At 51.6% G+C, this 21,462-nt stretch overlaps 1 protein-coding gene across 2 annotated transcripts in view; it reads right to left on the bottom strand.

Moving 5' to 3' along the window:
* Nucleotides 1-21,462, bottom strand: part of SELENOI (selenoprotein I) — a 35,304-nt gene that overhangs the window by 12,122 nt on the left and 1,720 nt on the right. For both annotated transcript variants that reach the window (XM_054062628.1, XM_054062629.1), the window contains exons 2-5: nt 4,974-5,042; nt 4,580-4,688; nt 2,464-2,538; nt 1,762-2,024 (exon numbers count right to left, since the gene is read on the bottom strand). In XM_054062628.1, the coding sequence (XP_053918603.1) occupies nt 1,762-2,024; nt 2,464-2,538; nt 4,580-4,688; nt 4,974-5,042 (516 nt within the window). The remainder of the gene's footprint in view (nt 1-1,761; nt 2,025-2,463; nt 2,539-4,579; nt 4,689-4,973; nt 5,043-21,462) is intronic.

The following is a 21,462-nucleotide window of genomic DNA, read 5'->3' on the forward strand; positions in this document are numbered from 1 at the left end:
GCACCGCGTGTGACAAGGATAGGTCTAAGTGTAGGAGCTGGTAAGGACAAACCAGAAGCTGCTCATATAGCGGGAGCACAGATGCCCTCACACAGGTCCAACTCAGGATGCGTGAAGCACCAGAGAGGTTTGATACCCCACATTGCAGTGACCAACTCAGGGGCGCTTTCTATCCAACAGGCGAAACAATCCTAGGAAAAGATCTAACGAGGGATGTTCCAGTTTTAATAGCAGCCCAGAACCTGGGTGATAGATGCTGCAGGGCAGCTTAGCCCTCCACCGCCCCACCCTTCTGTACCATGCAGAGAGTGGAGAGCACTGAGGTTAAGCAACGCTTTTGGAGACAAGAGTCAGAGGAGACAAGCTATGGTGTCCTTTTAGTAGCAGAGATAATTACTGCAATTAACATGGCTGCACTAATTGCACTCTTCTTCCAGCTTGTTGCATTTCCAACCCAGCCTCTAGGGCAGAAGATAAAGGAGTGCTGGGTGCTGTGAGACCAGACAGGCCAGGAAAGGCAGCTGCCAGCAGTAAACTCTGTCATCCAGAGCTCATCATCCCAGCTCCTGGGAATGAGCTTCCTGCAAAGAAGTCCACAGAGATGGACAAGCTTACATGCTAAAGAGTCCAGCACTGCTGGTCTTGGCACTGACTGCCAGTCAGAGGGGCACCTCCCCAGGAACCTTTACTCCAGGCACAGTGATCAGCACGCTAATTAGCTGCTCTGCTACATGTTGGCACACACCCTGCTAGCGCCAGAAGGCACCCCAAACTCACAAACATCAATGTTCTCCCATTGCTGTAATACAGGGAACAAATCAATGCAACAATTTAGGTGGCCAAAACATGCACCTGAGGACACTAGAAATCAGGCAGAGGAAAAGCAACACAATATCCATCCTTCAAGCCTTGTTTCTTGTGGAGAGTCCATCTAGAAAAGCTACTTGAAACAACAAAAAAACTGCACCGCACAAACCACCTTGGATTTAAAGGGTTTGAGCAGTCAAACTCTAGTGCCATGTGAGCCCACCTCATTAAAGCAGTGATAGTGCAAAGTCATAGAATCACAGAATAGTTTTGGTTGGAAGAAACGTTAAAGCCCATCCAGTTCCAACCCCCTGCTATGGGCAGGGACACCTCCCACTGGATCAGGTTGCTCCAAGCCCCATCCAATCTGGCCTTCAACACCTCCAGGGATGAGGCAGCCTCCACTTCTCTGGGCAACCTGGGCCAGGGCCTCACCACCTTCACAGGAAAACATTTCTTCCCAAGATCTCATCTCAATCTCCCCTCTTTCAGCTTATAGCCATTCCCACTCATCCCATCCCATCCCTTCACTCCCTGATCAAGAGCCCCTCCCCAGCTTTCCTGGAGCCCCTTTCAGTACTGGGGAGCTGCTCTAAGGTCTCCCCAGAGCCTTCTCTTCTCCAGGCTGAACAACCCCAACTCCCTCAGCCTCCCCTTGGATGGGAGGTGCTCCACTCCTTGGAACACCTTTGTGACCTGCTCTGGACTCGCTCCAACACATCCATGTCCTTCCTGAGCTGTCAGCCAATTATAGCGCCAAGTCTTGGTAAGCCCTCCTCCACCACAATGCTGGATACTCCCACCTCCAGAGCGTGTTGCAGTGACCGATGTACAAAGCTCTGGACACATAGCAGAGCTGCATGCACCCCTTGGTGGGCACTACCGTGCCCCACACATGGCAGCAGGTTATTGAGCCACTGCTGAAGCCAAGCAGTGGCTGCAGCGGGTACTTACCACCTGGCTGATGTCATATCCCCAGGGCAGGAAGAGAATCCCTGTGTTATACTTCTCCCAGTGGGAAAGGATGAATGAAAACAAAACCACCCATAAGAGGAGGTAGAGAACAAAGACGCTGACGCCTGTGGAGCCCCGTCCAAAGGTGGAGTATACCGTCACGACAAAGTACACGCACGCCCAGCTGTCCAGGCCATGATCAAAGAGCTCTCCCAGAGGCGTGCTGGAGTTGGTCCGGCGAGCCTGCTTCCCATCAACACCATCTGAGAAGAGAAGGAGAAATAGGGAGTTTTGCAGGGCCAGTTTGTAGCTGACAAAGCGCGCATGGATGCTAACAGCACCTTCATCCTCTTATCTGGAACGTGCTTCCCACGCCCTGCTCCATTTGAGACTGAAAAATTGAACAGTCTGACAAGATTGTGTTTATTTAAAGCAGACCAAAGACAGAATTTCACAATTCGTCTAAAAGTCAGTCCCAGTGTCCTCCTTTCACATCAGCTGCTCTGGGATAATTTCCTTCTATCCAATTTGCAAAGCAGCTCCTAGAAGCTGCTCAAGCAGACCAAGCAGCAGTTGGATTGATGCGTGGCAGAAGCTCAGGATCAAAAATTCCTTAACAGGCTCAGAGATAAGACAACACAGCCGCAGCCTGAACAGACGACAGCCGCAACCCCACCCCCAATCCGCAAGATAAAGTCTTACCTAATGTATAGGCAACGAAGTTGAGGATACCCACAACAACCCACACTCCGTTTGGAACATGCTGGTGATCAGGAGCTGCAGAGATCAGAAAGACACAAGTCAGGACAGCTAGGTGGGATGTTCAACAGGTTCCTTTTGGCACAAGAGGCACAGTGACACGGACTGGCAGCTCACCAAGACAAAGGACCTAGAGAACTCAAACAGGGAAACTGAGACACTGGCTTTCAAGATATGATGGCAGAGCTGTCCCACAATAGTAAATGAAACTGGGTCACCTAAGACTCTGCTTTTCAGGATGTACTTGTCCCCTGTCCCCACTCTCCAAAGTCATGGGATCTAAGAACCGGTGATGGCAGAGAGCTACTGCAGCCCAAACACATGACATGGAAGCGTGTGCAGACCAGACTCTCTGGGTGGGTGCTGGTTTCTTCTCCTAAGGAACAAAATGGATGGGATAGAGAGGAAATGACCTCAAGTTGTGCCAGGGGAGGTTTAGATTGAACATCGGGAAACATTTCTGTATTGAAAGGGTTGTCAAGCCCTGTCAGAGGCTGCCCAGGTGGAGACTCCAGCCCTGGAAGGGTTCAAACACCATGTGGCCGTGGCACTTTGGGATATGGTTTAGTCGGCACAGTGAGGTCAGGCTGATGGTTGGACTAGATGAACTTAGAGGTCTTTTCCAACCTTAATAACTCTATGATTCAATGCTGGATCACAGGGCACTGAGTAGAGCCTCTTTGACCTGTGGAAACACCCTGCCTCTGCAGACACACGTGAGGATTCCCCTCCCAGTTTGCAGTCTGCGTCCTGCCCATTGAAACCTCGCTCCTCCTCACTGACCTCTCCACCTCCTCCAGTGCTGCTCTGGCAGGAAGCCAGCCGAGCTGTCTGCCACTTGGGCAGCCCAAAGGGGCATGCGAAAAAAGCATGGCAGAGGCACGGTGTCTTGGCCTCACAGGAGGGCATGTGGAGGTCTCCTCCAGGGAACGATGACTCCGTCAAATGTCACCTCCTGTTTCCATCATGGTGACTTGCCAGCAGCAAGTGGAAGGCATCACATCTACAAAAACATCCAATGAGGAGGAAAGACACAAGCTTTGGGAAGCCTCACCAGCAGAACAAAGAGTTCTCTTTCCAAGCAGGACATGCATTATGTATGTAAAAGGATCCCAAAGCATGAGCTTTGCCATCCCTTTGGCACAGCCCAAGTTTCTGGATGTTCGATGGCTTGGGGATTCTGACACTGAACTTCTACAGCTCCTGGACTGAAACATAATCTAAATCTTAGCTAACAGCCACTGATGCCACCCAAGCTTTGGAAAGCTACGCTTACTGATAACAGCACTCACAGGAAAACATTTCTTTCTAAGATCTTACCTTAATCTCCCTTCTTGCAGCTTCAAACCATTCCACTCACCCCATCCCTGCACTCCCTGATCAAGAGCCCCTTCCCAGCTTTCCTGGAGCCCCTTTCAGTACTGGGAGGCTGCTCTAAAGTCTCCCCAGAGCCTTCTCTTCTCCAGGCTGAACAACCCCAACTCAACCTGTCCTCATGCTCCAGCCCTCGGATCATCTCCGCAGCCTCCTCCCCACTCCAACAGATTCATGTCCTTCCTGTACTGAGGACTATAGAACTGGATGCAGATCCAGGTGAGGTCTCATGGGTACTGTTAAAAAGCTTAAAGCCGTGCGTATCCTTGCCTTGTGCAGAACGGTGAAAGTGAGAAAGAAGATTTTGCCTTTGTTAGTCTGAAGGCAGTGCTGGCATGTTTTCACATGAGGGCAATTAGCTGGGATGCAGGGAAGCAGAGTTTCCCACACTGGATTCTAAAATAAGGGCCCTGGGTTCTTGTCTGCTCTGTAGGCAGAGCCAGTTCCTATCCACAATTTCCTCACTGCCAGTCAGGCACACGTCTGCCTAGCAGCCAGAGGAAATATGTTGCATCTGGATAAGTCCTCATAAAGCCCAGTGAGTTCAGCCCCTCAACTCTGTCCCTGCCTCTGGGAATGCCCACACTAAGGGCCATTATCAAGGAGCACCCGAAGTCGTGGCAGAGGAGGTGACAGCTTTCATCACTCCGATGCTTCGCATCCAAACAGGAACGTGCAGCCTTACCAGAAGCATAAAAGTCAGGGTCGAAGTATGCCATGAGGAAGAAGTTGAAGACAAGCAGCAGGAAGCCAGAAAACGTTATCAAATTTGGAGCCAGCCAGGTAGGGAAGATCTATGGAAAAGCAGCAAAAGAACACAGGAACTCATTAAAACATGTAGGAAGGACCATGTGCTGCTCCTGGTCATGGTGGAGACAACACTGCTTAGTTGCATCCAGCATATCCTGAGGCAGCAGGAAGCTTCAGGCTGCGATTCAGTGTGCTCCAGGCAGGCTACGGGCTGGAAGACAGCCCCCTTTGCAATTAGTCGCACCACAAACAAAGCAGGGTTTCAGCTGGCAGTTTCACAGAGGTGACTGAAGTTTTGCTGTCCCACTTGAAGCAGGACATGGCCTCACCTTGACTATCGTGTTCCAGAAGGGGTGCATGACGTACAGAGACAGGGGGTTGCTGTCTACAGCGCTGTACTGTGAACGACAAAGGAAAACCAAAAAAAAAAAACCAAGAGTTAGCGTTCCAGTAATACTTGTGAAAAGCCAAAGATCCTGAATATTGAGCTTTCCATGAGGACACCTGCTATCAGAGCCTTGGCACTGCAGGAACACTTCAGTCAGGGATGGTGCTAAACGACCCAAAAAACACCCAGGAGCTCCCAGGTGCTCACCCAGACCCACCGAGGCAGCTCTCAGGTACATGTCTCACGCCCACAACCCCTCCCTCCCCTCTGAAAGGAGCAGCCACAGAACAGGAGAGGGCAGCAGGCCCACTGCAGCGGGTTTTGGAAGGCAGGAAGAAACATGAGGACACAGGACCTCTTTTGCAGCCAATGACTCCATTGCAACCTGCACCCCAGCACCACCAGGCTGGGAGCACTCTTTGCAAGCCACAGTGACAGTCCCACAGCCCTGAGCACTCACATGGTCGGATCAACCAATTGAGGACAGCTTGGTGCAGTTCTGCTCTAGCAATCCCATAGAGTCCTGCCCTGAGTTCTCAAAGCCATGCAGTCCTGGCCCACAAGATACGCAGGACCAGGGATCTTCTTGGTTCAGCATCCAAAGGTGCTGTGCAAAACGGCAAGAGGAGACATCCCCACCGACCACATGAGCTGGGGCTGCTCCTGTAGCCCTTGCTGCTCTCCAGGCCCCTCAGCTCTCACATCCCAGCACTCCTTTTGCCAAGCACTACAGGATGATAGCAAAGAGCCTCCCTGGGGGGGGTCTCCAAAACAGGAGACCATTCTCTGATGGACAGGATACCAACATGGAGCTAAAGGACACACCTCTGTGCTGACAGCTCTAAGTGACCCAGATACAAGGGGCTGACCCCAGACGTCATGCACAAGAGCTGGTGTACTTCCATCAAGGATCAAGCCCATCAAGATGGCAGCTATCACTGTCTCACCCAGCTCCAGTCACTTGGAAGAGACTATATCATTCCAGAAAGGCAGCAGATACTTGTAAGTAAGGCCTTCAAATCCCTCCCTTCTCCTGCAGATACTCCAAAACACCACACATCTGCAAGTATTGTGCACATCCCATCACAGCTTAAGGCACAGAGGATCATCTGGCACTAAAGAGAAGTGTAGAGGCATCAGCTTCCCTGTGTGGCCACGAGGGTAACCTGGGCTGGTTTGCAGGCACCAAAGGACATGGGGCTCCCAGTTGAGCTCCCAACACAGGAGATCGGGGTGGGGATCAGGACCAGCAAGGGAACAAAGCAATCATAGCAGAACAGGCAATAGATTCTACCAGCTGGAGCTAGGACTCGTGGCATTTGTCCTTTTCCATTTAGGGAAGAGCAGTTTGAAGCAGGTGCCCACTGACCTAGTGAAGGATCAACTTCTTGCCTGAGTCCAGCTCAGTGAGCTGGAGTCCGTGTTTCCAAAGTGGGAGGGATCAGTGGGTGAACACCTAGAGGCCTGTGGGTACCCCACACAGGAGGGGTCTCAGAGGGTTCCTCTCATGAAGGAGCTGAGATTTCTGCAGCGGCAGCAGCTGCTGCTGCCCTTAGGAAATGGGGTGGAGGAGCCCATGGCTTTTGAGGTGGCTGGGATGGATATGTGGTGACTGGGGGAAGAAATAAAATAAAATCAAAGCCATAGACACAGAACAGTTTCCAGTTAGCAAGTTAAAATTTGACATCATTTGGCTCCCAAAGCACCACGAGCTGTTATCTGCTCTCCAGCTCACAGCCCTTTCCTAGGCAAGATTGCCCTGGCTAAAGTCCTCTTCTCTAGGTAAGGATTTGATAAGATCCCCAAGAAACATTTATTTCACAGGCTACAAAACTCTTTGCCTTGCATGCTCAGCACTGAGCAGGACAGCTTCCAGCGCCCACCCAGCCTGGGTGATGAACCCATGGCTGCGACAACAGCTTCCCAGTATCAGTGTTCACTGCCATCCCACGCAAGTCTAATCCCAAGTTTACAAGTCGTGTTCTGGAAAGCAATCAAAGCCTTCAACCCTCCTGCAGCACAATGGTCGTAACCTATGCGCTCCTTGAGATAAGGGGAGTTAGGCTGGTAGGAGGAAAGCCATCAGGTCTAGGTCCTCACTCTCCCCATAGCCTTGAACCAGCCACAGTCTCTGCATCCATGGCTTGTTTTTCCCTTTGCATTCCTCTCCTTGGCTGGAAAGCCTGGAAGCAAAGGGGACAGTCTGTCCCTTTCAAAGCCTGGGGAAAAAAGCAGTGGGAAAGGAGAAAGCAAGACCCCACAAGACAGACGCTGTCGACAGGCTCGGAGCACACGGGCTGACAGCATCTGTTCTTCACTGGGTGAATCCCATTCCTTGGCAAGTGTTTCTGTGCCCATCTGCTCTTCCCCGCTCTCCCTGGTTACCCCCAGCACTGTATTGAGGTGAAGTTTAACCCGCAAGGGATTTCCACCCCAGCTTAATGCAATTTTGGAGGCCAGAATTCCAGACGCTTTACAAGATAATAGGATTTGAACCACCGGTTAGGGGAGGAGGAGAGCTGGTGACTGATTAAAGTTCATTATCCCCAAAACAGCCTTGAATGAGAAAAGAGGGACAATGCTTGGAGCAAGGCAGGAGAAAGGCTCTGGAGTTGCTGTGCTTGTATTTGTAAGATACCTCAGAGAAGTTCCCACAGACTCACATCCCAAGAAACCTTACCCTCTCGCCCCACATTTGGGGGGTGGGAATAACATCAATAAGCTGCTTTCCCCCATTGTCATACATATTCCCACCTTGCTTCCAGTGCTTGCAGACCTTGAATAACCCGTTTCTCAAGGGAAAGGGCAGCCATTTCGCAGAGGTTTGCAATGCAACCACCCTGGCTTCAACTGCTCTCCTGGAGGGACCCTGTAGACCACGGGAACAGAAATGGGCTGGCTTTGGTGCCAGGCTGCCTGCCGCTCTAAGGGGCAGTGCTTCCAGAAAGCCAAGACAAGGCTGCCTGCACAGCAGGCACACACCGGGATAGCACTGACCTGCCAGGCATCTTTAGCTCCAAAGCTCAAACATCCACCATAGTCAACCTCATCACAAATGGTTTTGTCATCCACTTTCCTTCCTACAGACATTTCACCTTTTTATCTTTCTGCACTAGTGAGAAGAAGTTCTTGATCCACATGGCACACAAGGTCTCTGCTCCATAGAGGACAACGAGCCAGCAGCACTGTTGGGGATGCTGGTGGTGGGCAAAGGAGGAGGGACAGGAATGCAGCACATGCATGGTCATCACCTCCACCAAGTGTGGGGCCTCTGCGTGGCCAGAGCTGGAAGTAAAGCAAGCTGGGGAAAGGCTTCACTTCCAGCTCACCCCTCCAGCTGCTCACCTTCCAGCTGTGGGAAGAAAGCAGGTCACACCATGCAGGGGATGGAAGTCCCTGAAGGAAGCCTTCAGCCAGACTCCTCATTCCTAACTCAGCCCTCCAGGGCCAGCATCTTTGGGGACTGACCAGGCTCAAGATATGTCACAACCTGTCTGTACTTGCCTGGAGCGAAGCTGGGGAAGGGGCCCAAGAGCACTGCGCTAAGCATGGAGCTCACGCTTCCCCAAAGCTCCACTCACACTCAGCCACTGCAGTCACTCTGGTGAAACTCTCAAGGCTACAAACCCTGTGGTGTTTCAGCTCCTCATGGAACAGCTCCAGCTCTGTCTTTCACCTACCTCATCCTCACTGCAAATCAGCAGCCCCTTTTCCATTTTCAAGCTGTACACGCTGGTCTAGTGACTCACACATGTGACTTATCCTTCTCCACATCTTTGTTCTGTTGCCAGTCAGGGCCCTGCCACCAGCTAGGACTCTGATTTCTCCCTCTTTTTCAGGGATAAAGGGTGAAAGGAAAAGTGTGACTGCACAGAAGGAATTTCCTATGCCTCAGAGCCACCTCCTCAAAGCAGACAAGTGTTTGTTATAGGCTCTGCTCCAAATCAGCACCATGCACGCGGACAATGTTTCTCCTTATGATTGCAGGAAGGAGCCAACCCAGCCCAGAGAGTTCCGTTGGGATTTGGTTTCGCACTTCTTAAGAAAAGAGCAGAGCCAACTTCATTGCAACCATCTCCTCAGAGATCCTGTCCATGACAAGATGGCCACGGAATCGCTCAGCCCCCTGCCTGCTTCAGCCAGTCACCCCACACCCCAACAGCCCACAGATTGTCTCAGCTATCACAGTGCCATTGCGGGTGCAGCAGTGAGCCGACTACCATCATGATGGGATTGAGAGACATGAATGGCTCACACAGCTTAAAAACAACATTAATCATGCAACCGGGATGTTTCTGGAAGATACAATTATGCATCTAAGGAGGAAAAAATACAGATTTATAGCCCAGATTCTACTAATAGCCTTCCTGTCCAGAAAAAACAATGCTGCTTTTAAGTAATCTGGTTACCAGGAGCCAGCTGCAAACCAAAGGCTGTCACACGGATGCCCTGGGCACCCCAGAGTCAGACACTGGAACAGATCCGAGGTGGGCTGGGCTATCCTGCTTGCAGACACTGGGACCAGGTCAACAATAGCCTGTGCTGTCAGCCACAAGCCTGTGTTCTACTGCTTGTAGCGGGAGCAGGGCAGAGAGAGCAGCAGCAGAGCTGCTCCAGCAAGCCCAGAAGGCTGTTTCCTACAAATCTCCTTAAGTATGAAGATGGCACAAGGCTAAGAACCCTCTCCCATCAGGCTCCAGATAAGCTGGGAGGCAACAAACCCAACAATCCCTGGCAAACATAACTGAGCAAGCAGAGCCGTGACAAAGCAAACAAGTCACGTTTCCACTGTGCCCACACTCTGCTGAGGCATCAGAAGCCACATTGTGCTTTCGTGGTACTTATTAACTCAAGCCCTGTTTATCTTTTCTAAGGTCATTTCTCAACCGGCGTAAGAATGGAACATACCGGCAGTGGGAAGCCCACAACTGTCCCGTGAGACAACACGTTTGGCTCCCATGGTGAGCAGCAGCAGAGAACAGTGGGAAGGATGCCCTGTCTGCCTGCTTCGCAGTTGGAGGGACTCCGAGCAGCCAGCAGATGTTGCCCAGCAGCACAAGCTTCAGCTCCAGCATTGCTTCCTACCTGCTTTTCACCACATGGGTTTCAGACATCTTGCAATTAAAGACACTTCAAAGCACAGCACGCAGGGTCCCAGCAAGCTCATAGCTCTTTCCCTCCAAGGGGAAACACCTTACGGACCAGCAGCCTCTTTCCTACTTCCCAGGCCCACAGAGTGTGCAAATTCCTTGGGAAAAATCAGATTCCTGCCCTGTCAGCACTCTCATTCAGCTCTTGCTGGCACTAGCCCGGAGCTTGTCCCTGCCTTCTGCAGACACGATGCGGGACCACTCCTCCAGCAAAGCTGAAGGTGATGACCACTGAGGAAAAGCTTGCTCTTCCCTGCAGTTCCTAGGGCAGAAGAGGTATTTGGGAGGTGGGGAGGGACTCTTTATCAGAGAGCACAGGGAGAGGACAAGGAGGAACAGTTTGAAGCTGAAAGAAGGGAGACTGAGATGAGATCTTCAGAAGGAATGTTTTCCTGTGAGGGTGGGGAGACCTTGGCCCAGGTTTCCCAGAGAAATCATGGCTGTCTCATCCCTGAAGGTGTTCAAGTCCAGGTCAGGTGGGGCTTCGAGCAACCTGATCCAGTGGAAGGTGTCCCTGCCCATGGCAGGGGTTGGAACTGGATGGGCTTGGATGTCCATTGCAACTCAAATGATTTCATGATTCTATGACCACAGTGCTGTGGCTGGGGAACATGCAGCAATGGCCCTGTGCCAGCAGGAGGAATTGGCCGTGGCAAGAGCAAATCTCATAGTAATAACAGCTCTACCTCAGAGCAGAAGTTCTGCAGAGGTATAAAACAAGCATGCCTGGATGCAAAGCATCAGCAAGCAGTCCCAGCAGAGCTGATACATAACTTATCCCAATCCCTCCTAACCCAGATCCAGTCCCTCCAAGGGCCAGACACTCTCCAGCTCATGAAGGGATCTGTCTGGGGTGACTCCAGGAGCTCACCTGGCAAAGATCCACTCGGATAGGGAGCCCACACACGAGTCAGTTCTTGGCTATCTGAGCTCCAGCCAGCACCAGGGTTACTCCACAGTGGGACAGAGCAGGCAGAGAGTCCCTCCACCGCACCTCTGAGTCCCTACCCCATCCCACCATCACATTGGTGGAGAGGAGAAATCCTTTCCCTGTGAATACATAACGCAGAGCAATACTTGATGTCGATGGCAGGCTACAGCGAGAAGCCTGCCAATTTCGGCTGCAGCCAGGAGCTCTTGCTGTTTGGGAGCATTAAATATCCATGAATATGGGTCACCACCACTTCTGCTACAGTTCAAGGTGATCAGCTGCAGAAAGGAAGCACAGATGGTAAGCAAAGGAGTGGGAAAGACAAACCCTCAGGGACTTGATGCAGGGATGCAGCGAGAGGAGAATCAGTCAGTGACAAACCTCCGGAGTGGGAATCAAGGGACTCCAGGGAGGAAGAAAGGGGAAAAGCAAAAATGTGCCAACAGGAAAACTGTTACAATAACACTGTGACAGCTGAAAGACTCTCCTACTGTTGCCAGATCTGGTTTGGACTTACAAAGAGAGGGCTGAAGCACCAGAGAGGGAGATCAGACTGGTTTTGGAAGCCTGCTCCTGGTACCCAAGGGGAAGAGAAGGGTCGGAAGTGAGCAGCAGCTGCCCTCCATCCCCACCCGTTCCCCATCACCATCTCAGGCACACTCCAGCTTCCACTCTGTGTTTTCCAGAGGGCATTCAGCCCCAGCAGACCATCCCAAAACCCATTTCTCGCTGCATCAGTGAGGTGAATCGGCCCCTCCAGGCTGGGCGGCCCCTCACAGAGGCCCTGAGCAACTAGTGAGGTGTGGATGCTTTCAAGACCCCAGCCCCACCCTCCTCTCTGGAGGGCAACAAGAACTGGGCTGAGTCCAGTACAGACCTGGGTATGATACCAACCAGGAGAATACACAAGTCAGTGTGAGAAAACAGAATTCTTTACGATCCCTAGAAAAAGAAATCGAGTTGAACTTTTAAGTAGACCTATCAAGGAAAAACACAAGCCTACGCACATACAGGATGCTTACAGATGGAGCAAGGCACTGCAGACAGGAGGGGGAAGACAACCTTCACATCTCAACAGAGCCTCCGTGGAAGGCACAAACAAAACATTCTTTCCAAAGCATGTAACACTGTTTCCTTATCCCTCATCCCGCTTCTCTGCAAAGAGGACATCCACAATTAACAACCCAAACTCTCTCAGCCTCTCCTCACATGCAAAGTGCTCCAGCCCTCAGATCATTTTCATGGCCTCCTCTGGACTCGCTCCAACACATACATGTTCTTCCTGTGCCGAGGACTCGAGAGCTGGACACAGCACTCCAGGTGGGATCTCATCAGAGCAGAGTAGAGGGGGAGAATCCCCTCCCTGGCCCTGCATGGTCACATTTCTTCTAATGTAGCCCAGGCTAACGTTGGCTTTCTGGACTGCAAGATCTTGCAGGTCTTCCAGACTTAATGACTCTAAGGCAGGTCAATTATACCAGCCTTAATAACGCAGCCATTTTCTGAGCCAGTTAGCGGCAAGTGATACTTCCATTTCCACAATGCTCTCCGGTTCTCTTCCAAACTGTCTCAACAGCCAAATACCTGCTGCTAACTAGCAGAGCATGACTTTAATGATGGAGTTCAATGCTGCCAGGATTCAATACCAATGAACACCACAGGACACTTCCAACTGCAATTAAAGCAACCCAGAATGAGATAACACGCAGCCTACATGAGTTTTAAGTGAATGCTTCGCACATCTTGCCACACCAAGCAAACACTCAAGGCAGAGCTGCGATTGGTTCTCCTCCACATGCCACCTCCTCGTCTCTCCAACAGGGAGGCTGCTCCAGCAGGAGGAAAGGGTCAAACAGTCAAAGGCAGCAGCACACTTATGAGTGTTTGTACCGAGTGTGCGGGCAAGGGTTTGGTAGCAGGGTAGCTGCAGGGGTGGCTGCTGGAAGCTTCCCCCATGTCCGATAGAGCCAATGCCAGCTGGCTCCAAGGTGGACCCGCTGCTGGCCAAGGCTGAGCCCATCAGCGACGGTGGTAGTGCCTCTGGGATAACATATCCCAGAAGTGGAGCAAACCTGTGCAATGGCAACTGCAGCCAGAGAGAGGAGAGGGACTACGTGAAAGCAACAGCCCCACAGAAACCAAGGCTGGTGGAGAAGGAGGGAGAGAAGGTGCTCCAGGCGCCAAAGCGCCTACGTGGAGGTGGAGCAGATATCCCTCTGCAGCCCAGGGAGGTCTAAAGTGGAGCAGATAATCCCCTACAGCCCATGGAGGACATCACACCAGAACAGCTGGATGCCTGAAGGAGGCTGTGACCCTGAAGGAAGCCCACACCTTAGCAGGCTCCTGGCAGAACCTGTGGAACCATGGAGAGAGGAGCCCACATTGGAGCACATTTGCTAGCAGGACTTGTGATCCTGGAGGACCCATGCTGGAGCGTTCCTATCTGCCGGCAGCAACTTTGGGATTGTTAAGCTTGAAGAGATGTAAACACACACAGACCAGGTCCCATGAGCGGAATGAGCTCATCGCTCGTCAAAACCTTACCGCACATATCAGAAATGTGTCTGGTAAGCAGGAGAAATCCCTTATCCCCATCTCATAGAATTGTTAAGGTTAGAAAAGCCCTCTCAGGCTCATCTAGTCCAACCCCCAGCCCAACCCCACCTACTAAACAATGTCCTGAAGCTCCACATCTACATATTTTGAATTCCTCCAGGAATGGAAACTCCACCACTGCCCTGGGCAGCCTCTGCCAGTGCTTCACCACTCTTTCAAGTAAAGAGATTTTTCCCAATACCCACTCTAAACCTGCCCTGGTGCAACTACAGGCCACTTCCTTTCCTGTCACTTGTTACTTGGGAGAGATCTCACTGCTCAGCACAGAGCAGATGTTTAGGAAAGGCTGTCAGCCAGGCCGTTTCCAGTTCACCGACAGGTGCTGCTACTGCCTCCTCCACCCACAGCAGCCAGGCAGCGTTCAGACCACAAGAGCTGCAAGAGACAAACTTAGCTGGGCAAGGGCTCAAATCCTGAATTTAACCACAGAGCATGAGAAGAAAGAAATAAAACACCTCTCACTTTTACAGCTGTTCATCTTAATTCAGGGAGTCTAGTACTCCTGGACGTCCTTACAGCATCCTCCACAACACAGCGCAGGCGAGCAGCAGCCTGGCAAGCTGTCATTCATTTAAAGGCAGGCACAGACACGCACAAGCTCAGAGCAATCAAATGAGCCCTGGGGAAGGAGTTAAGTGATTCAAGAACAGAGCTCAAGGCTTCCCTCCTCCACACCCTTCCTGCAGGAGAAGACAAGTAGAGAAGACTGGCTGCTCATCATCATGGCCTCAAGCCTCACATCCCCATCACTAGCATCAAGAAGTAGTTCCACTGGTCTGAACTGCCTCTTGCACACACTGGGCTGTCCGCTCAGCAGAGATCTCTCTGGGGCTCATATTTCCAGGGCAGTCTCCAAAAGCTGCCAGGGACAGCTTCCAGCCATCTGTTTCCTGCGGCACAGCATCTGCAGTCGTGTTCTCTGTGGCACTGGAGGTCTGAAGGCAAGAGGATTTCCTGAGGCTGGTTGAGGGCAAGGGCTCCCTCTTCTTCAGGGCAGAGAGGACATCAGCAATACTGCTTCATGTTGTTTGCTTTAGGGACATATAGAAACTGTTCCATCAAGAGCCAAAGCCTGAGACACGCACAGCTCGTGGATCTGCAGCACCTGGCATGACTGCTGCCAATGCTGGCTCGGGCTGGTGACAGCCCAGGAGGCCAGGGATTCCCACTTGGAAGAAGGCTGCAGAAAAGCAAGAAGAGCATCCAGAAGGATATACAATAAAACCAAATCCTTTAAGCTAGATGTCTGGCACATTTAGCACAGCAGATTGCCCAAGCCTATGTCTCGCCTGACAAACTCCACATGCTACTGCAAACCCTCAGGTATCCAGCCCAGGAGCCCACTGTCAGCCCAGGCATGTCCGAGCCCATGTCATGTGGCACAAATCCCTCAGCTGCAGGATAAACCCGGCCAGTTCATCACAGTGGGCAGCTCCCACTCAGTATCAGTGACAGGGCCACCTGCGTGTCCTTGCCTTTATCTAGCAGTACAGCATGAACATTCTTTCTGTACGACACTGGAAACGAGGAACAGAGTTGTTTTCCTGTAAGAAAATCCTATAACAGCTTGAACGATCAACATGAGGGGAATATTTTCTACATATGGGATCTGCCCAGCATGCTTTGCATGGGTCAGAGGCCCTTTTGATGCTATCCACCTGGGGTTCCTCCATCTAAAAGAGTGTAAGATTATCCAGGCTATCCTCTCCTTCCTCAATAACAGCATTTTAAATAGCACCTTATGGAGTTTGAGTGCCTTTTGTATTGGGATAAGAGACTAGCACCTCCCGGTGCAAAATCTCTGCTACATGTGAACCCACCACAGGGCCTGCGTGCCCTCAATCACACAGGTCAGTACAAGATGCCTTCTCCACCCTCTGGAACATGCAGTTCCTCCTTTCCCAAGGCAAGGCATGCCACCCCTCACTGCTGCAGTTGTCCCGCAGCAGCTGCTCTAGGCAGCTCTAAGATGCCTCAGGAGAAGAGCCAGGCTGGGACCTGCCGAGGTGTTCCCATGGGAGAACAGACCCAGGTTGCAGCAGATCACCGGGCAAACACACAGTGAAGCACAGGTCACTGCAGAGGGAACCTGGGATGAGCAGCAGATCAGGACACTTTCTAGCACCTGAGCACTGCCAACAGCTCCCAAGTCTCATCCCAGCAGACACCAAGATGACTTCATTTCACTGCCCATGCAGGTAAGAAGAGAAGGCGCCTCTTCCTCAGAGAATCACAGAATCTGTTAAGGTTGAAAAGACCTCTAAGATCATCAAGTCCAAGATAATCAAGAGTCTCTTTGCTGCTGCTGCTTGTTCCCTGCTCCCCATGGGCTGCCATCACTGGTGGCTCCTCTGAAGCAAGGAGACAGGAATAGAAGGATTTTAGGTTGCAGTGGTTTTGCTATGGAAGTCACTTCCCAAGTGCCAATTTACACCCTTCTTATGGAACTCAATCCTGATGCCTCTGGGGCAAGACACCCGCCTATCCCACTTTTGGGCCCAAATGCAACATGTGTCCCTGACTTCCTCCTGTGGGACAGCTCCATCCCACTGTAAGGAACAGCACTGCCTTGTCCTCCTTTGCTGGCGCTTCCCTTGAACCAGCACTCCCGAGGATAACACACATCCGTAAGGAAAGGCCAAGATGCAGCCAGCCTCATGACAAACATCCTTCTCCGCTTCCACCCAGCTCACAAGGTGAGGGAAACACACAAGCAGAGACCTCTTACACCCAACCAGAGTCCCATACACAGCACTCATCCCTGGAGCGCTTTCCCTGCTCCTACATGAACTGGATGAAAGAGCCAGACAGTGACTACGCATCCGGCTGTAAGACGTGCCCAGGAACAGCCATCTGTGACTCTGCACACCAGAAGACACCAGGACAGCACAGGACTCCACACAGCAGAGCTGAATAAAGCAGAATCACACACAGCTCAGGCAACACAAGGCAGGAAAGGCTACAGAAAACAGGGAGCTCATGACCAGAATACAGAAAGACAGTGACGAACCATCAAAACTATCTGTAACTGACAGGAGATATGAAGTTGCAGCACTCTGCCCTCGCTTGCAGTCAGTCTCCTGACTTCCCAAAACAAGCCACAAGAGTGATAGTGCTGCAGAAAGTGGCATGCAGCTCACAGACGCATGAGCAGAAGCAACACAAGTGCTGTATGCAATGCACAATGCCATCCTTCCCCTCTCTGCTGTGCAGGCGAGGCTCCAGCTTGCACACTGCATCCAGCTCTGGGCACCGCACTTGGGAGAGGCAGAGACAACTCGCACAAGGGAAAGTTGTTGGGGTTGCTATGTGAAATCAGGGCTTGGAGGAGAGAAAAGGGAAGGTCCCAAGTAGCAATGCCTGGCTGCGCCTGTCTTGGCAGAGGACATTCAATGCTTGACAACAGCAGGGCATCTGGTTTGCTTCTCCTCGGAAAGTGGACACATGCATCCTGCTCCACAGCCTCACAACAAAAGTTTTAATTCTTGCTATCAAGACCTCTGCCCTGCCAGAAGCATCGACCTTTGGCTCTAGGCTGAGAAGTCAGAGGCAGTGCTGGAGCAGGGGCACTCAGGATTTGTCCAGCTCTCTGACTGCCACATACAGCTTCTCAGAACCACAGAACCATTTAGGCTGAAAGACCTAAAGACTTCACTTCTTAAAAGACTTCAAGACCTTTAGGATCAACCTCAGAATGCTGCTGTCAGGCAGGGCTGTAATGCACTAGGTACAAAGGGTGTATTTGTTCCTCAGAGAAACCCATCCTTCCCATTTTAGCTTAACCAAAATCATCTTCAATGATACATATGCTACACCCAAATCCCACAGTCTCCCACCAAAGAAGTGTTGAAGGTACAATTAAAAACTCTCCAATAATGCTGCTCTTGCTATACAGCTTCCTCCAGCGGAGGAGCCCCTCAGCATCCCTCCGAGAGCAGACAGAAGACGGTTCCCTCTGCTCTCCTACCACCTGTGGCACCCAGCCAGCCCGCGACAGAAGGAGTGCACACCTACTTCTCCCCCAGCCAGGAGAAATGTTCACACTGCAAAGCTAAAACCATCTGGACTTCTGACTCGCCACTTCCCATATGTGCTCCTGGCAGCAACAGGAGAAGCTAAACAGTCAGGGCTGGGGAAAGCCATGGAGCATCTTGCACAAAGCTCTTCTCCTCCTGCCATATCGACTCCAGGAACACCAGCTCCTCTTCAAGAGCAGGGACATGTTCCTTTCCTTGGACACATGTTGCCTGCTCCGTATTTCCACAAATCTACTTGCTGTTCTCTCAATCTATCTCATGTGGGCTGGAGAGGTTCTGCCAGGCACAGCTCCAAAGCAGAGGCTGCAGAGCTGTCTGCAGGAAAAACTAGTGGGGTCTTCAACTATGCACATCCCATACTGCTCCTTCCTTGCTCTGCCCACCTGCGATGGCAGTTTAGGCTGTTGCAGAAGTTTTCTGGGCAAGAAGAGGTGCACCCAGAAGATCAAGTAGCTTTCCATCAGCAGTATAGTAGAGCAGTGCTGGATCTATAGTCATACCTTCAAGGCAAGGAAAGGGCAGAGCAGGACAAGCCTCAGCAAGCCCGGAATACGTGACCTGGTGTCAGAAACTTATGTCTGGATCAGATGCTATCTCAAGGCTAAAAGAGTAAAGGAAGAAAAGCTCCCTAAGCAAACAAGACACCTAGAACCATAGAATCACAGAATCATTAAGGCTGGTAAAGACCTCTAAGCTCATTCAGTCTAATCATCAGCTCAACCCCATCATACCTACTCAACCATATCCTGAAGCTCCACATTTACACATTTTTTGAACCCTTCCAGAAATGAAAGGGAACTCCACCACTGCCCTGGGCAGCCTCTGCCAGAGCTTCATCACTCTTTCCATGAAGGAATTGTTCCTAATGTCCAGTCTGAACCTCCTCAGCACAACTTGAGGCCATTTCCTCTCATCCCATCCCTTGTTCCTTGGGTGAACAGACCAGCACCTGCCTGGCTCCAACCTCGTTTCTGGGAGCTGCAGACAGCAATGTGGTTGCCCCTCAGCCTCCCCTTCTCTAGCCTCAACAGCAGCAGGGCCCTCAGCTGCTCCCAGAATCCCTGGACTCCAGTCCGTCATTGTCCTTCTTTGAGTGAGGGGCCCAAAACTGAACCCAGGATTCGAGGTGAGCCGCATCAGGAAGGGAGCACTGCAGAGACTTACTGGGGCTTCATGACCCGCCACAACAGGCTGGTGCATCAGCGCAGATTGCTATTGTTAACACCCTTTATTGCCGTCTCCAGCTCAGCTCTTTCACCCTCACACTGACAGCACTGCATAGCCCTGACAAGCTCCCAAAGACGAGCAGAAGTAATGCTCTTTGAGTGCTACATTTGAGCCCGCCAACTCTTATCAAAGTCCCTATTGACTCAATAAAACCACAATCTCTCACGCAAAGCTGTTTCTGGCACCAAGACCACACTCCTGCCCTTAGGGCATGCGCATTGTTATTGGCCTCTGCCTGTCAGTTTGGCCATGCCAGGCTGGAAGCAATGCCTCCACCGATGACCCGCTTACACATTTCAACCTTATGCCATCCAAATCAAGGCCAGTAAGCACAGCACCAGCATGTAACTGGTGACAGCAAGTGGTAGATGATGCCCATGCTCTGCTTTACGTGCTAGATGGGACTTTTCAGCTCTGGTCTGCGTTCACGGTCCTGTTCATCCATTTAACTGCAACGGCGTTTCCATCAGAGGCTTCTCCAGAAAGACCACAACCTGGTGTCCACCCCAATGGAGAAGATTGCTGCAGTTGTGGAGATCCCCTCATTACTGCACAGGCACTGGGAGGGAAGGCAGTACCTCCACAAAGCCCTTCAGGCACTCCTGGAGAGAGGTCTGACACAGGACAGCCTCCCTCTTCAACCAAATGCATTGCAGGAGCAAAATAAGTCACTTTGTGAGGCCTGAGTGCATTTTGCTTGCCTTTTGCCATCAGTCACCCAAACCCGCTATCTTCGACTGCCTTTATAAACGCAAAGTTTGCTGATGAATCCCCACATGATCTGCCTTTCATGGGACACCTCATGCAACCTGTCACATCAGTCCAACCCACTCTACCAAGTCCATTTATCTCCAGCTCATCAGCTCCTAGTGTGCCAAAGGAGAGTGTGAGCAAGCCCTGACCACTGCTGCCCTGTCAGACCACTCCAGGAGGACAGATCCACACAGGAGCCTCGAGTCTATTTATCTCCAGCTCATCAGCTCCCAGGGTGCAAAAGAAGAGTGAGCAAACCCTGACCATTGCTACCTCGACAGACCGCTCCAGGAGGGCACCAGACACACACCAGCCTCACCCAGGCTTACAGGACAGTATGTCGTCTGCTTTTCTCCCTGAACATATCACAGAATCCCAGTTGGAAGCGACCTCAAGGATCTCCTGTTCCAACCTTTCTTGGCAAAAGCACAGTCTAGCACTTCACACATTGTGAAGTGTCACCTGTTGGGGAATCCACCGCTTCCCTGGGGACATTATCCCAGTGGCTGATTGTTCTCATTTTGAACAGCCTTCCTCTTGTATCAAATCGGAATGTCCCCAGCAGTAACTTGTACCCACTACCCTCCCTCTTTTCCATGTGACTCCCTGTAAAAAGGGAGTCTCCACCTCCTTAGTACCCACCCTTTGGACCATGGTGACAAGGTCTGCCCTGAGCCTTCTTTTCTCAAGGCTGAACCAACCCAGCTCTGTCAGCCTTTTCTCATGTGGCCAGTTTCCTAGTCCTTGAATTATCCTGTGGCACTTCTCTGGACTTCCTCCAGCCTGGCCACATCTTTTTTGTACAGTGGGGACTAAAACAGACTTGTCCAAACTGTCCTGCACACTTAAATGACACCCCATGAACCATGAATGCAATGTGGCCCAACGTGATGGATTCTAGAACAAAAGCAAAAAAGAGAAGAAGGCAAGGTGAGCCCTCTGAACTTCACTCCTGGTATGGGAGAACTAAAAAACACGGCAAACATCCCCTCCATCCACATAAAAAGCCACAACCCAGCTGCCACAGCAAAGCCCATTCATACTTCAGGCAGCTTCCTTCAAAGGGTTCCAGTGCTTTGAACACAACACAAACCACCACGCTCTCGCACAAGGAGCTGGGGCTGACGTCTGGCACATTCCTGTGGGTCTGACTGTGCACAGAGCAGCCACAGGGCAGGAGCAACCTCATCCTGAGCTACACGTGATGGGAGTCTCCGGGCTGGGTGAGCTCCCACCAAGATGTGGACCTGCCCGCACCCACAGCTTCCTCCTCTGTGGCCCTGTCACAGCCGGAGTGGCCACACCACAACCCAGCCACTCTCTTGACCACCTACGTCACTGCCAGCCCAGGAAGGGGTGGGGGAACGGGCAAGTGGCCAGAGCACTGCTCCCAATCACACCCAGATATGCTCAGCAATGCCCCTCACTCCCAGGAACAGCCTAGGGGACACACACAAATACATTCAGTGTGGTTGCAACCCACAAAGTGATGCTGTGCTGCACTGCAGGATGTGAAGGTGTGTTCCCTGCCAGGAAACAGGCTGAGGGAGGCCACACTGCAGGCAGAGCTGCTGGACTTGATGTGGGGCACACAGCAGTTCCCCGATTCCATCTATCGAGGAGGGGAGCCCATGCCTCACATGGTTGCACCATCACTGCTTTGGTCCTCAATGCACCCAGCACCCCAATGCAGAGAGAAGAGAAGAGAAGGAGAAA

Source organism: Cuculus canorus, chromosome 3 (assembly GCF_017976375.1).
Source record: "Cuculus canorus isolate bCucCan1 chromosome 3, bCucCan1.pri, whole genome shotgun sequence".
Taxonomy (NCBI): domain Eukaryota; kingdom Metazoa; phylum Chordata; class Aves; order Cuculiformes; family Cuculidae; genus Cuculus; species Cuculus canorus.